The sequence below is a fragment of the Poecile atricapillus genome, chromosome 2, assembly GCF_030490865.1.
Source record: "Poecile atricapillus isolate bPoeAtr1 chromosome 2, bPoeAtr1.hap1, whole genome shotgun sequence".
NCBI lineage: Eukaryota > Metazoa > Chordata > Aves > Passeriformes > Paridae > Poecile > Poecile atricapillus.
The window spans coordinates 45,081,066-45,098,194 of record NC_081250.1 but is presented as its reverse complement, the minus strand read 5'-3'; the positions used below and the strand labels follow the sequence as shown (position 1 = coordinate 45,098,194).

Sequence of the window (17,129 nt, the reverse complement as noted above, 5' to 3'; positions counted from 1 at the left end):
TCATCTTTGTCTAATAATAGTACAAATGTGTCTTGTTTCTCAGTATTATTTTTTTACACATTGCTGTAATAAATCAGTTCCTTATAATTGTGTAAGAGGCCTGTCCCCAAACATAAATTTAGAGCTGAATTGTTAAAAATTGTGTAGGAAGTCTGGGGAGGTTATTTGAAAAGCCTGGACAAGCACTTACATTCCTGAAATTTGAAGTTAAAAACATTGCTGCCAGAGAGCTCCTCCTTTGCATAGTCATAACCTCAGCAATATATTTTTTCCACGCAGTATTTATGAAGTGACCCAAATTAGTGAACAATAAGTTGGCTTAAAATATATCCAAACATATTTTAGTTTACTTTGTGGCACCTATTGTTCTGAAAGATTGTACATAAGATTACTTACAGATTTTATGGCTAGATAATGCCATTAGCTTTCAATGCAAATATAAGTCTGACCTTTAGAAACCATTTGGAAAATGCTATTTGCAGATACAGCATTGATCAGTAACCTCTCTTTTTATTTACTGGTTATTATATAACTTTTTTTTCCATTATGAAAGCCTCTTCATTCAAATTCATTGGCTTCAAATCTGTATGAATAGTAGCTATAGGTTTTGTAGGCTTTGTCATTAATGTACACATGACATAAGGTAGCATTTAGTCATAAAATCTGGTGGTAGTCAGGGGCAGTAAGTAAGCTCCTAACAGTGTTTTCAGTGACAGGGAGAAAATTCTTCCTCAAATAGTGTTGAACTAAGGGTACGTTAGGGAGTTAACCACAGCACCATTTTGCCACTATTTAAAAAATCTAGTAGGTAAATAAGAAAATGATAGATAGAAATGTGTTATGAATAGCGCAAAATTTTATGCAGTTCATCATCCTCTCCCAGGCAGATTACAATCCCATGTACCAGCTTCTGCAGGGCTGAGACATCCATACGTACATGTTATCAACATAATAAGCTTCTAGTTTTTATTGGTACCTGTGGTGAACTTTAAAAACAGGTGATTTCCAGTACTGTGGTCACGGAGGAAGAGGCCATGACATGAAAGTAACCACTTAATGTAGTTTGGGGCATCTTCAAAAAGGAAAGATTTAGGATCTGTTTTTAGACAAAAGCACTAATGGATGGCATACATGAAAATAGGAGCTGAACATTCATTGTGGTGGAACTGGCTTCTACTCCTGCACAGCTTATGGTCTTTTATTTGTAAGTGGAGCAAGTGGAAACTAAAAAATTATTTGAGAGAGGGTCAGTCTTTTCTGAATATTGCTGTTTCAAGATATGCAAGAGTGGAAAAGGAAAATCGGTAAAAACCCCTGAACAAATAAACCCTCTCAGAAGGAAAAAAATATTTTTATCATTGAAATGTTTGTTCCATTCCTTTCAAGGCTGTTTTACCCTCCCTCTGATCCTTTGGTGATTAAAAAAAAAATTAAATTGGTTTTCTATTAATGCTTCACAGAAAGAACGGGACTTAGAATTAGCTGCTCGGATTGGCCAGTCACTGTTAAAGAAGAACAAATCACTGACAGAAAGAAATGATTTCTTGGAGGAGCAAGTGGAACACATCAGAGAAGAGGTAAGATTTTTATGCCTGAATGCTGTATATGCAATGATAGGGGGGAATTTCCTTCTAGCTTCACCGTGTCCATAGATTTGGCTGTGGGCAACCTGCTTCCGTGTCTGACCACTGTCACTGCTAAAAATGTCTTCCTTATATATAGTCTAAATCTGTTCCTCTTTGGTTTAAAACCATTACCCTTTATCCTATCACAGCAGACCCTGCTAAAAGGTCTGTTCCCATCTTCCTTATAAACACACTTTAAGTACTGAAGGGCTGCAGTAAGGTCTCCCCAGAGCATTACTTTCTTCATGCTGAACAATTCCAATGTTTGCAGTCTTCCCTTATAGGAAAAGGAATATTTTTGTGGCTCTCCTCTGGACCTGCTTGAACAGGTCATGTCTGTCTTGTCCAGAGCACTTCAGAGCTGGGTGCTCACCAAAGAACAGTTGAGGAGGAAAATCACCTCCCTCAGCCTATTGGCCACACTTCTTTTGATGCAGCCCAGGGTATATGGTTGACTTACTGGGCTGGGAATGCACACATTGGTGTGATCAATAAAACACACCAGAAAGCTTATATCATTTCAAGTAGCACCTGTGCTTTGAAAGAGCTCTTTTTCTAAATACCACTGACACTAAACTCCAGCCTAATAAAGGAGCTAAGAGCCATTGTTGTTACTCCTATTCTGAGGCAGTGACCTTGCTTTTTGAATCTCACCCATGTGTGGTTTTGAGCAAGACAGAGAGCAAGAGAACAGTGAACCACAGTGGAGTCAAAACTTTAAAAATGGTTCATAATTAACACTGGGTGTGAGATGTTGCATTACAAACATCTCACATAAAGGATAAAGTATGGATGGAGCGATCAGTGATGTGTGATAAATGGTGGTGGAGCACCCACTATAAAATAATATCCTTTGATGTGGCCTACCCTTTTTGGCATGGGAAACTATTTCTGTTCTCTCCCAAAGGAGTGCTGTTGCTTGCTGCCAAGTCTCATCATGAGGCAGATCAATTTATTTGTATATTGGTCAATATGACATGTAGTAGGTATGTGCAAGGTGACTGAGCAGGACTGTGCATTCAGAGTGGAAAATTTGATTGAGAAAGGTGAAGGACAGGGACAAGTTGCCTCTGTCCACATCTGTTTTTATTTAGTGGGACTGAGGAGCAGCATTAGGAAAAATGCCACCATAAATAAGCCCCTTTCCAGGTGGCTTGGTATGTTGGGCCATATGTTCTGTCAACACCCCTCTTTCACACTGTTATTTTGACTCCTTCAGAAACTGATGCTTTTGAAGCAGAGCTCATCAGACTTTAAAGTCATGACAGTTTTGTGTATTGAAAATCTGCCTTTTGTAGGTTGCAGATTTTCTATTAAAAATGAATTTTGAATATTTGAACAGAACAGTAACAAGACAATTGTCTTCAAGGGCAAGAGATAAAATAATTTATTTGATACTTCTAACATTCTGCAAAAATTGCCTAAAAATGGTTTGTCTTGGAGAGATGTGTTTTCTGTAATACAGGGACAAATTCTTTCTGCTTTGTGGTGTAAAATTAAGGTTTTACTGGCATATGTATCAGGGCATGAATAATTTAGCTTTATATCTCTTTGACCTTTGTTGTGAAAAAAACTTCTGTCCACCCCATTGAGCAGATTGAGTTTTTCCTGTGTGCTGGTAACACATGCCATGTCAATAGGTACATATCAAAGTTATAAAGACCTGTGCAAAGTGCATCAGATTCCTGGGTTTGTCTTTTGAGTTTGTTTTGTTAGACGCTGCTACATTTAAGAAGGGGCTGTAATCATGTTCATTAAAAACTGGTATAACTGAGATTTTTGCTGTACTAAAGAACACAAGAGTGAGTGGACTGAAGCAAGCATTTTAGTGTGTGCACACTTTAATCTAAGCTTACTGTTTCACTATTATATTCTAGAAGCATAAACATTATATTAAGGAAATGTTCTTAATTGTAAAGTATTTTGCTTACAGAGATGGGTGTCTGCCTTTTCAGCAGCAGAGTGTAGTTCCCAGGTATAGTGTGTCTATCTGCTGTTCATTACAAATGCTGCAGCTCCATGTTCCTTTTCTCTGGGATGGTGCTGCCTACACTTTGATATTGCCTCCTTTGGCATTAGAGCTCAGTATCAAAGAAATGTAAACCATAAATCTGCACAATTTGAATTGTATTTGGAATGGAGTAGCTAAGTTTTGGCTTCTGATCTTCCTAAATTTCCCAGTTTGCTTCTTTTTCCTCTATGTATTTTGTCCTATGTTACTGAAGCTAAAATGGCAGCACTTAAAATGCAGTGTCAGTCCTCAAATAACACCACCTCAAACCTGTGTTAACTTCTGGGTAATACAGCCCTCTAGACCTGTTATTTGAGTTCCAGGTCACCTGTCAGAGTTTGTGTTTTGATGATAGCAGGTTTCAAAGTCCATGTTTGATTTTGTTCTGTGTAAAGTGAGAGGAAAGGAAAAAGTTGAATTATAATCTGGAATGGTGGTTTAAGAAAGGGAACATTGCTTTTGGTCTATTAAGAGTAGAAAGTAATGTTGGAAAGACAGAAATGCTCTTTGACTTGGTACTTGTGTGTGTGCTCTTTACATACAGTGTAACAGGGTGTCTTCCTTTTGACTAATTCTCACCTGTCAAGCTCTTAGTTACTGTCAGGAAAACAAATCAGCTCTACTCTTGAGACAGTTGTTCATGATTCAGTAAAGATTGATCCTTTGAATTAGGTCCCAAGTCTTTGAATTGTTGTTCTCTGTGTGAGGATACTTTTATCTTCTACTTACATAATTTTAAGATGGGTGCAGCTATTTCATGAGTTAGTTCTGAAGCTGAGTAAAGCTGTCAGCCCAGCAGAGGCAATTAAAAGCCTGAGGAGATGAGTTACCACCACGCTTGGTTCGTGGGGTGTTGTGGGCCTTGTCCCATGCACAGCAGGGCTCAGTCTCTATTGCTTGGTAACAATACCAAGGTAGTGCAACACTAATGTGGCAGGGTTTGCTCTGGAGGGCACATGTTGCAGTGACTTGTGAGAATATAGAGCAGGCTGTTTCTGGTCATAAAACGAGTCCAATGTTTTGCAGTGTGCAAATGTGTACTCGGCTTGTCTGGGATGCTGATAATATTTTTTATCAGCCTACCAGGTGCTGTGCTTTGGGTTTAGGACTAAATCAGTTTTGATAACAATGTTTTGGCTATTGCCAAGCAGTGCTTGCACAGCATTCACCAGGCTCTTTTCTTTTTCACTCATACCCCTCCCAGCCTCCCCAGCTTGGTTTTTTTTTTTCTCTCTTCACTCTGTCCACCATCTGCACAAGATGCTGGGAAGGTGCACAGCTCTGGTAGCTGACCCAAACTGACCAAAGGGATGTTCTACACTGTATGTTGCTATGTTCAACAATAGAAGGTTAGGGAAAGGAGGAAGAATCTGGGACATTTGTAGCTACGGTGTTTGTCTTCACAAGTGACAATTCTATGTGCCAAGGTTCCACTTTCCAGTAAGTGGCTGAACACACAGAAAACAGTGAATAAATTCCTTATTTTGCTTGGCTTGCATGGGAAGCTTTGCTTCACTCATTAAACTGTCTTAGAAAGAAGCTTTTCTTTCTCTTGAGCTTCTGAGTCTCTCCTTCATCCTGTGGGGATTGTGGGGCAGACTGTGTGCTCAGCTGGTGGGTACTTAGCTGCTCACCAAAGTTAACAGACCACAAAATGTTGCATCAAAGGCAGGTGTTGCTGGAAGTTACTGCAGTGAGTGTTTCGTAGTTTCACAGCTTGATTGAGATGAGGAGTGAGCTCTGGAGGTCCTTTTGTCCAAGCCCTCTTCTCAAGCAGGGCCCCCTACAGTCCATTGCTGAGGACCATGTCCAGATGGTGTTTGACTACATCCAAGGATGGAGAACCCCACAGGCACTCTGGGCAAGCTGTGCCAGTGCTCAGTCACCCTCACAATTTAAATGTTGCCCTCGTTGTTTAGGAGGGACCACCCATGTTTCAGTTTGTGCCTATTGTTTCAGGTCCTATTCCATTAAAAGATCAACCTTTCTGACAGTTCATCCTCTTTTGGAGGATTGAAATGCTCAGAAATGGCAGTAAAAATAGTATCCTCAGTCTTTTTAATTCATAGAAAAAAAACCAGTAGCAAGAGCTGAAGATGATCAAGTGTCCACCCACAGACAGTATCTGAATTCTTGCTTCTTAAAGAGGCTGAGTTATAATGTGCTGAAGGGAAGTAAATTGTTATTTTTGGTTCAGCATTTTCGCTCTTCCTGAAAAGGAGAAAGTAAGCCTCCAAAAATCAATGCACAGATTTCATTTAATAGTTTTCTAAAATGTGGTTGGATGGGGATGGTTTTTTTCCCCTTGCTGTTTAGAACCCATGTCTCAGGAGGACTTGGTGCCTTAGCACTTCTCATTATGCAGAACAGTCTTAATTAAGTAAATGACCTTGTTTGCTTCAAATTCTGAACAATTCAAGTGCTTTTTTGGACTGTGTCTTCTCTTTTGTTCAGTGAAAATGGAGTTCAAATCTATGTCACTGATATTCTCTGTTTTTTTTTCTAATAATAATTACAAAGAAAAGTATGCTTACAATATGAAAAGCAGAAGTTTAATAAAAAGAAAGGTACTGTGCATTTTTTACATGGGCAAGTGCAAACTGAGGGCCAAGTCTTGCAGTGCAAATGGTAGGGAATGGATGTGTCTGATTAGTAATGCTGTCTATAGTTGTGCAAGGCAAATAAAAGTAATCTCCTGCTGCTGGCATCTTAAATCACAGCTGTGAAGTTGTGTACATCCTGCTGTCTAATTGGGCTTTTAACCCTTTTCTTGGAGAACAGCAATATAAAGTAACAAAGATTACATTTGTGGAGCTCACAATTACAGGGGATCTTAATCACCTACTTTTAATATTTTGTTCATTTTTGATCTATGCATGCACTAAGTATGGGAATCCCACTACTTTGCCAGACTAAAAAAACCCAGAAACTGACTGCAACCTCCACTGTTGGAACAGCCTCAGAACAGCAGCCTCCCACTGTGTGGTGGTGTTCTGCAGCTCAACAGGCACTTGAATTGCAATTGTAACCTTACTACACAAGCATTTCAGTAATTTAATGTGAAGTATCTTGGAGAGGAAGAAATGTCTGCATCTGAGGCCTGTGAGGTTGGCATCCAAGCCAGGAGGCAACAGTCATCACACAAAATGATAAAAGCAATGTTTGACTTGATGGTGCCACATTAATTTTGTGGTGTATCACTGCAATATATCCATTACCATGCATGTGAATCTAGACTAATGCCATAGTGAGTCAGGAAGAAAAATAAATTAGTGGCTACTTTAAAAGATACACTTTCCCATCTTTCTAAGAAGTAAAAGAAATGGTTCTGGTCTGTTTCCATCTTGGACTCTTGATTTAGTCCAAGATGATGCCTGGAGGGTGAATAATGAACTAATTTGTGGTGAGTTTGCTTTAAAATGTGTCTGGAAAATCAGCTTACTGATCTGTGAGCTCTTTCTTTGTGCAGGTTTCTCAGTTGCGACATGAGCTGTCCATGAAAGATGAACTGCTCCAGTTCTATACCAGCGCTGCTGAGGAAAGTGAACCGGAGTCTGTCTGTTCCACCCCGTAAGTCAATTGATCTGCAGCGTTGAACTGTCATCTGTTGGATGATTTAATAACTTTGAAGAGTGGTAAAATTGCCCCTGTATTGGCTGGAACTATAAATGGGACTCAGAACTTGGTGCAAGACTCCAGCTGGAAGGATTTGCACTGAGCCAGCTGGCTATCCAGGTGCCTACACGAGATAGGAGAGTACATATGGAGGCTGCTGACACGATGCTGCAACTTCCAGAGGAACTGGGTCACTGTTGTGGTGGGACAGCTGTGGGTCACACTGACAGCAGCCCAGTACTTCACATACAGCTGCATGTGCTAGAACGCGCTGCATTTGTGCTTGAAGGACCTCTGAAGGCAATATGGAAAAATTCCAAGCCGAGGGAAAGAAATAAAGCATGGCTTATAGCCTGGGTTCCAGGCAGTTAGCTGGCTGAACAGCATTCCAGGCTCTCAGGGGCTCTCTGACCTTGCAGAGTTATTGCTGCATTCTGATGAAGCATGTGCAGCATTAATCAGGAGCTATTGGATTGCTCCCTCTAGTAATGTGCTTTCTTTTCTCATAGCCTTGGCTGAATAACTTTTTCATAGGTAATATGTGGAATAATAAGTAACATTTTTAAATGTTCTCTTTTGAAATTCACTGCAAATTTATTGCTGCCCGAAAGTATTGGCATGAATAAGCTGTATTTCATGTGGCTCTGTTTGCTTTTGAGACCAGTGTTCAGTCTATGCTTCTGTGAGATTGGCCATAATACATGTAAAAATTATTTTAAATTGTTGCTTTTTCCTTCAAGGCTGAAAAGGAATGAATCTTCTTCCTCTGTCCAGAACTACTTTCATTTGGACTCCCTGCAAAAGAAACTCAAGGACCTTGAAGAGGAAAATGTTGTGCTTAGATCTGAGGTGAAATTACTCCCTTTGTTTTACTTAATATAGCTGTTCATCTAAATGCCAGAACACAGGTATTGAGAAGCTTGTATTAAAAGCTAAGAGTCTAACTTAGAGTATAATTCCACCTATAAAAGATCTCTCTGTAGTTGTTTAATCGCCATATTTTATCTTTTTAAATGAAGGAAAGGCTGAAATGTGGAAGCTACACAGAATCACAGAATTGTTTAGGGTGGAAAATACCTCTAAAGTCATTGAGGCCAACCTTTGGCCAATCAATACCTTACAACTAGACCAGAGCCCTGAGTGCGATGTCGAGTCCTTTCTTGAACAGCCCCTGGGATGGTGACTCCAGCCCATTCCAATGTCTTTGGTCACCTTTCTGTGAGGAAATTCTTCCCAAATGAAGCTATGTGCAAAGCAGTGTTTGTACAGTGAGAGTGTGCAGCAGAATGGGCATATTTTGGAGTCCAGGATTGCATTTTGAAACAGGTTTTAAAGGGCTGACCTGGCAGATATGTGTGACTTGAGCTGCAGATCTCAAGTTTATAGGCTGGCATAGTCTCTGATACCAATTCAGTGTTTGTCAAAATAATAATTGTTAGCTTAAATTTGCATTACATTTCTTCATTTTGTTTTTCAAGTCAGGCAGTTAATATTTTAAATAGAATGTACTTCTCTTTATTTCTGTTTGTTTCACAGATTACACAGTTTTTTAATATTACACAGTTTTTTAATACAAAGCGAATAATTTTATATTTTCAACTCAACTTTTAAACATTGGGAGCATATTACCATTTTGCAAACAGGTAGCAGAGTATATCAGAAGAGATACTTTCAGTCTAATAGTAAATATATGAAAACAGAATGTTACTGCTGTTTTCCGCTGCAAATGCAGGGCCCATTGTAAATAGGTAGCGCCATGCCTCTGCACAAGACACCAGGTAATGGAGACTGCTGTGCTCTTAACTGAGAAGTTGCACAAAGAAGATGAGCAATAGATGGTCTGAGAATAATGAACGTTAGAACTGAGAGAGCCACTGCATGAAGAGCTGGTAGGAAACCCCATGCAGCACTGCCTTTCCATCCAGGGAGATTTAGTCTGTGCCAGCAAGGCACAGGATGAAGCCAAATGTGAAACCTGTGAGCTGTGTGGTTCTCTACAGATGCAGTCATTGTGTGTCTGTGCATATCCCTAGCTTTGGGAATAGATTATAGACCACTGAGGTGGTGCCAGAGAGCACCAGCTGGCCCCAGCCATGCTGCTCTTGGCACTCCCAGAGTCAGAGTGGAATAGACAAAGCAGGGAAAGAGGTAGCACTAAGTTTTTTTGTGGGATGTGTTTACAGTGCCAGAACTTTTCAAATAGAATCAAATAGCATGTTTTTTAAATACTTGAATCTTTAATTCAGTTATTTAAACCAAGAGTTTATGTAGTTTTTGATGATACCTAGCTTTGCTTAGGTGAGCAGATCAAGTTCTGCATGATAGTATTTTGTATGGCCAAGCCTTTCTTTTTCTTTTTACTTTTAGTGCGAAATACACGGGTGACATCTAGTGGGGATATGGTGATAGTGATGCAAGTTTCTCCATACAGTAAAGTCTCTGCTGAATGTACACCTGGCCTCTTTTTCAGAACATGTGGGAGGGCAGGCAAAAACTGTAGTTTCTCACTGTCTTCCTGAAGGAGTGATTAGAATAGCTTGTCTTTCTGAAGCAGATGGAAGTGCATCAACAGACTGGCAAAAACCAAATGTGCTAATATAGCATATTTGATGTGGATTTCTTGAACAGGCCTGTCAGCTGAAGACCGAGACAATTACTTATGAAGAGAAAGAACAACAACTTGTCAATGACTGTGTAAAAGAGCTAAGTATGTCCCTACTTCTTTATACTTTTTTGAGATAGTTCAGTAAAAAAACTGAAACAGATCAGTCAGTCATGTTTTTCTGTGGTACTTATTTTCCTTTCATAAATGGTTATGAGGAGAAAATTTCTGGCTGAAATTTCACAGCAGAAGATGTTGGCTGAAAGCTAAATCTTTCCCATTCAAAAACAGTTTTGCATTGAAAGTGTTCTGCAGCATGAGCACTTGATGTCTGTCTGGTTTTGTGTCCTACTGTGTTTTTCAAAAATACTTTACTGTGAACTGGGGGTAGGATTCTGCTGAAGCAAGTGATGTTCCAAAAGAACATCTTTATGCTTACTTTTCTGATTTTGGGTTTGTGATGTTAATTGTAATTACTTACCTTAAAGGGGATGCAAACATCCAGATTGCCAATATCTCTGAAGAGTTAGCAAAGAAAACTGAAGATGCTGCCCGGCAGCAAGAAGAAATCACTCATCTTCTCTCTCAGATAGTCGACCTGCAGAAAAAGGCAAAAGCTGTAAGCAATCCAGTTGAGAGACTACTGTTGTTATTTGCTACTAATGTAACTGGAGGACAGATTAAAATTCTCTCTGTACTAGAGTCTAAAGGAAATATTCCACCTTCCTTATATGGATAACCTTGTTTGGTGTTTAATATCTGGTGTACTTGACTAGAAAGCATCAATTTATTAAAAGATGTATATATGGTTTATCAAATGCAATAGTTAAAATGATTTTAAATATTAAATGCAAAATTCTGCTCTGAGTGATGTTGGTGAGACAAGAGTGTCGGTGCAGGTACTTCAGTGGGCACATACCTGTTTGGAGGTTCACTTAGCAAGGTGCATTCTAATGCTGTGTGTTCTTGTGTTAACATTTTAAACATTTTTAAGCTAATGTGTAGATTAATATTGCTGCAGAGGAGAGGTGAGAAAAGTTAGAATGTTCCTACTTACCTGTAGTATAGAAGACGAATATCACAGGACAAAATATCACAGTATTTCTAACATTTTTTGGCATATTTTAGTGTGCAGTTGAAAATGAGGAACTTGTCCAGCATCTGGGAGCAGCTAAAGATGCCCAGAGACAGCTCACAGCAGAGGTGAGTACATTACTTAGTAATACAATAATTTAGTAGTAGAGCAATGACTGTTCACTTTGCTCTAAGAGGTTTAGTCTGAGCTGGATCAGAAATATTAAATATTTTTACCTGTGTATATGGAATGAAGGAACATTTATATTCCTAGTAGAGTTCAAACCCTTTTCTTTCCTATTCTCTGCTCCTTCAAATGACACACATTTTGAAACACAGAGACTTATAGGCTGTACAGGAATGCCTTTAGAGATTGACTTCTCTAGGCTGGTAATTTCAACCTATTTTGACTAGTGACATAACATGGAAGAGCTCATTTTTGCTCTATTTGTTCAGTGTATAAACATAAGGCAATCCAGTATTTCTGGTTGTCTTGTGGGTGCTACATTTGCATGAAAAAAAATGGACATGGTGGAATGAATAGAGCTTGATCCCTTTAAGTCTCTTGCACTTGCACTACTTGGTGATGAAGGTGAGAATGGCCAGAGAAGCTTTTCCAATGGGTGGACCTTTTGTATCTGTGGTGCTCAACAGAGATTGGGCTCATACCATTGCTTTCTTAGGAAAGAAAATGAACCAGATCTTTTTTTCTAAACCAAATAGCTGATTTTTATGAAAGATGTAGGAATGTGGTGTTCCAGACTTCTGCCCCTTTGCCAAACTTAGTTGAAGTGGCTGATGACCCCAACAGCTCTGAGGGTACACAGCCATCTGTAGAATGATTGCATAAGATATGTTTCCTGAGAAAGCTAAAAATAAGTCATGGTCTTAGGCTGTTGAAAGCTATATGTGTATATGTATGTATGCATGAAAGTCCTGGCTTTAAAATTCCTAAGTTCTTTAGACCATTGTGGAAAGTCTTGTCCTCAGACCATGGTATTTGCAGCTGTGGTCATCATGAGTGATTAAGCACTAAACCTGATCAGACTAAAGATACTTTTTTAGCTCTGTGTCTTTTCCTTGACAATTGCTTCATGTAGGGAAGGAGATGGAGCAAACAGTTCCTTCCTTCCACATTGTGATCCTCCCTCCCTGCCTTCGCATTCCTAATCCATGCTATTAATGATCCTCCAGTGATACTCAATTGTTGGAGATCAATTCCTTTAAAGTGGGATATTCTTCCCTACCCCATTATTCTTTACCAGTATTAAAAGAATTTGCAAGATTTTGATGGTAATAGTGCACCCCATAAGGTCTTGGACTGTTTTCTCTATGTTACAGTTGCGAGAGCTGGAAGACAAGTATGCAGAGTGCATGGAAATGCTTCATGAGGCTCAAGAAGAGCTGAAAAACCTTAGGAACAAGACAATGCCAAATGCTATATCACGTCGGTATCACTCCCTTGGTCTCTTCCCTATGGTAAGCAGATTTAAGGACAAAACCAGCACACACCAAGCAAAGGAAGTGTATTTGCATTTAACTTAAAGCTTCAGAGATAGGATGCTAGGTCTGACATAAGCATGGATGAAATGTGTATTTGTGTGGTGTTAAAGGATATCTGAGTGATCAGTTTTGCGTACCTGGTTGTTTGCAGTGGTGAAAGGCAAACAGTGGTTCTGTGTAGCTCTGCTGCAGTGTTACATGCCACCTGCAGCTGTCTGTGCTTATGCTGTGAAACCTGGGTAGCATTAACAGGTTCTTACACAGTTCTGTACATCTCTGTTAAGCATCTCCTGTACTGTTGTGGCTGATGTTCATTAGGAGCTTCTTGTTTATCTTCAATATCCTTGGAGATACAACTTCCCAATGATGTAACAATAGTTTCCAGACATAGCATCTTTCTAGTAATTTATGATATACATTCGAGTTTTTCAGTCTAAACCTTTGAACAGGGTTAAAAGCATTCCTTCTTGTTTTATGGTGACTGAAAACTCAGTGGTTCATTATAAGAATGATAGTTGCTAATCTGTATTATGGCAACAAATTATGGTGGTTTCACTGGCATTATCAACTTTTTTTACCTGATTTCATGTAACTATGACATTTAAAGCTCAGGGAGTATGCTGTACCCTCAATGAAATGAGAAAAAAAGAGTGGATAAGAATGTGTCCAGTGACTTACTCTGCTTGCCTGTGTATCTCTAGAATAGTTAGATTACTTCTGAAGGCAATGGTATCAGTGACTTCTTTTGCAATACTTTAATGTAATCAAGCAGCAAAATCTGGCCTGCCTTGTCTTGTCTTACTGCTGAAGAACACATTTTATTTGTGCTCACAAGAAGTAAATTGCGAACAAAGGCTTAGCTTGCCTTTTTGTGCTCCCTTCTGAGACTGAACACTGGCCAAATTAAAGTGCAGATGTTTAATAATATAAGTTGTGCTTGCAAAAATAATACAGATTGTGCTTGCACAAATATGGCTGAAAGCTGTGGAGAGTATGTTTGTGCTGAGATAGGTTTATGTCTTTTCTGTTAAAATGATTTTCAAATGTTGAGTAATGGGACAAAAGATCATTTAGATTTGTTGCTGTTTGATACTTAGACCCTGCACCCAGCAGTAAAACTTAGCAACCAGCTATGGAGAGTTGATGGCCTGTTACATCTAACCTTATGGAGCACGTGTATGGTGCTTTATGCCAAGAATCATGTCATTTTTGTTGATGGGTGGATAATGCTGTGGGTTTTATGTTTATTTTAAATGAGAACATAAAGAACAAAACTTTATGCATGAAAGGTGAGTGTTACTGAGCATGGGATTCAGTCTGGGAAGCTGGATCATGTTGTTGCCTACAATGCTTTTTTAAGGTTCTTTGGCGGATATTATGCATAATCAGCTGATACATACTGTGAGAAAATGAAACTAAGCCATATTTTGTGAATACTTTAAATATCTACATTAGTTTTCCCATCATTTTTCATGTTTAAACCTTCTTTTTTTTCTTCTAGAAATACTCTTCATCACTTATTATTTTGTATAAGTAATTTATTATTTTCTGTCATACCAACTTATTAATACTATGATATTTGTTTCTCTTTTGTGCTTATTTTTAACAGGATTCTTTGGCAGCAGAGATAGAAGGGTCAATGAGGAAGGAGCTGCATTTAGATGAACCCGACTCTCCTGACTTGGCGTATGACTGAAAAGAATTGGTTCCTAAATTGATTGGTTATATCTGAAGTTAATTATTTGATGAGAAAAGAAAAACAGGAAATAGTTGTGATAGATATTTAGAAAGAAAGATTTCTATGTGAATATGAGAGAGAAAGGAAAACAAGTTGCCTAGTTTTTGGGGTGTTTTTATTTTCTCCTAAAGCTGCCAAAAGAAAACACCAATATTTTGGCTTTGCCTTGTCTTGTAAACTTTTTTCCTTGCTGGTGAGTGCTGAGAATGAGAAAAGGTTTGTTTTCTTGTGTGTTACCATGCTAGATTTGTCCAGTTACCAGTTAGGGGAGGAGTTCAAGTTAGTGGGTTTTCTCTCTCTAGGTGAGTTTTATAACAAGTTACCAGGTAACTATTGATCTAATCCAGTTTTTACAGGAAGAACATCAGGGCAGTAAGGGATTTGGAATGGTACTTAGTGTGATGCCCATTATGCCTGTGCTGAAGTTCTGTTTAATTCAACAAGAGAGTTGTCTGAAACAAGTTAAGTGCTTGCGACAGCCCCAAAGCTATAGATAGATACAGCTTGGCAGAAATGGCCTCACTGATGCCAGTTGCATGTGTACTCCAATAGGTTTATCTCACAGATTTGTACAGAGCATGGATTGTTTAATTTGAAATAAGTTAATCCAGTTGACAGGGTCTGTTACAGAAACAAGTTTACAAAACAGGGCAGTCAGGGAAGGTACAGTAGGCACTTCCCAGAAACCTTCTAATTGCATTTACAAAATGCCTGACGCATACACTGACCTTTTCTGAGCCTGAGCCAAGAACTGTAAATGAGGCTTTGACAGCGTGAAATGTTGATTAGAAAAATGTAAGAGCAGAAAGTTGTGAGCATGTTCAAACCCCATAGGATCCTGTCATCCTTCTAGTATAGTCTAACTTAAAGCTAGTTTAACTTCTTTAGAATGCCTTATTGGCTTTGCCTGTACCAGAGGAGGATACTTTTTTTTTTTGGTTGTGTGATTTGGCTTGGTTTTATTTATTTGTGCAGTGGTAGTAACTGCAAGCTCCATGGGACTGTTTATTGATAAATACTCTTAGATTCAGCCTCATAAAGATGTACAACTATAGACCTGGAGCCTCCACACAAAGGGTGCAACTGTTGAGCACCCATGGACAGAAGGAAAGAAATTTAAATTACATTAAATAGCCTAAGGCATGCAGTCACTGTTAAAACCTGGCAGTGTTACCTTTGAGATAGAAGGAATGTGCTATTCTTAGGTTCAGCCACTGTTGAACTGTAAAACAAAGCAGCAGTGGTACTTTTGCAGCATGATGTAGAATAATTTTATTTTGTCAAGAAATTTCTGCTGAAATGTCATCTGATGTCAGTCTTTGAAGCAGGTGAACAGTGTTTGTTGTCGTATAAAGACAATGGTGATGAAGAATGAACTGTGGAAGTAGGTTAAAAATTTGGTTTCCAGCCTTGACAGCCTCTCTCAAGTCTTGGTCCATTACATTTCTGGGATTTTTTTTCCTTTTTTTTAAAGTACTATTGAAGGGTGTTGGAAATTGGTGTCAGAGAGAAAAGATGCAAGACTTGCTTGCATGGAGATACTCAGGAGAGTTAATTCAAACTCTCTTTTAAAATGGGTTAGCCAGTTTATAGTTAAGAGTTGAATGGAGGTAAAGTCTGGTTTTTAAAAACTCATTTTTATATAAGGACTTTATGGCACTTTTAGCTTGTGTACGGAAATGCTCTTTCACTTATTTTTTATTAATATTTGAAAGAGTCCATACACATAATTGTCAAATGTTCTGTCAAAAATATTCTAGGGTGATGGAAGAATTATGTTGATGTATTGAATGTAATGGCCAGCTGTAGCTAGTATGGGACCCTACGCATACTACTTTACAGAACTATATATAAAACCAAAATGTTTGTTAGATCTGTGAATAGGAAGGGCTGTTAGTAAGCTGTTACCTGTTTCCTCTGTTCCTTCTCATGGTAATAAGTTATTGAGTGATTATTAACTGTGTGTGTTTTACAGCCATCAGAAGCGAGTCTTCGAGACGGTGAGAAATGTCAATCAAGTTGTCAAGCAGAGGTCCATGACTCCGTCACCAATGAATATCCCAGGCTCTAACCAGTCCTCTGCTATGAACTCAGTCATTTCTAGCTGTGTCAGCACTCCACGTTCCAGTTTCTATGGGGGAGACATCTCTAACATTGTGATAGACAACAAGACCAATAGCATCATCTTAGAGACAGAGTCCTCGGACAATGGGTCAGTACCATAGCGCTGGAATTTGCTTTTGCTTTGTTCCTGACATAAAGGCAAAGTATTCCAGTTTTCTTCCTTTTGTCTTACGTAGTGCAGTTACCACAGTGGCATACAAAATCTATTTTGTGCTTATAGTTTCTGAGCACTCAAGTTTATTTAAAGAAAGAAAGCTTTTAGAAAGCACTGTGTATCAGTCAGTGTCTGCAACTCAGACCTGCTCTGAGATGCAACATCACCAGATGGTGTAAAACCACCCTTTATTTTTGTGGCTCAGCACTTAAAAATAATTAAATTTTCACCATTTTGCATAATTGCCAGAGAGTTCTGATCCCAGATGTGGCTACAGTTAACATTTTGATCCTAAAAATAAATAAAGTGTGCATCTGTAGGCTTCCTAATATGGAAACTTGTGAATGAAACCAGTCAGAACTTTGCTTTTCTAGCTACTTGTCTCTTCCCCCAGTACAGTTCCATATTATGCTGTATATACTTTCCAGTAAAAATGGCTTAATAACTCAAAATAATGTATGTTTGTCAGTATAATATACTCTTGTGATTCACTGTGTTGTTCATACAGCATTGGCCCTTTACCATGGGGCCTGCTTACCTGAGTTTGTATAACTGTGAAGGACACACAGTGAGTAGACAAAGACAATTCTCACCTCTTTTTAGGAGGAAGCTCCTAAGTAAAGCCAACCAGGAGTTTCCAGGCAAAACTTTTACAAAAGTTTTGGTGTTTGCCTTTGAGCTCT

General features: G+C 38.8%; 1 protein-coding gene across 5 annotated transcripts in view; it reads left to right on the top strand.

Annotated features, from left to right (window-relative positions):
- TRAK1 (trafficking kinesin protein 1) overlaps positions 1-17,129 on the top strand; it is a 123,071-nt gene that overhangs the window by 85,084 nt on the left and 20,858 nt on the right. For all 5 annotated transcript variants that reach the window (XM_058830246.1, XM_058830245.1, XM_058830243.1 and 2 more), the window contains 9 exons: positions 1,461-1,577; positions 7,106-7,206; positions 7,992-8,100; positions 9,880-9,958; positions 10,342-10,472; positions 10,982-11,056; positions 12,269-12,406; positions 14,040-14,116; positions 16,144-16,380. In XM_058830246.1, coding sequence (XP_058686229.1) covers positions 1,461-1,577; positions 7,106-7,206; positions 7,992-8,100; positions 9,880-9,958; positions 10,342-10,472; positions 10,982-11,056; positions 12,269-12,406; positions 14,040-14,116; positions 16,144-16,380 — 1,064 coding nt within the window. The remainder of the gene's footprint in view (positions 1-1,460; positions 1,578-7,105; positions 7,207-7,991; positions 8,101-9,879; positions 9,959-10,341; positions 10,473-10,981; positions 11,057-12,268; positions 12,407-14,039; positions 14,117-16,143; positions 16,381-17,129) is intronic.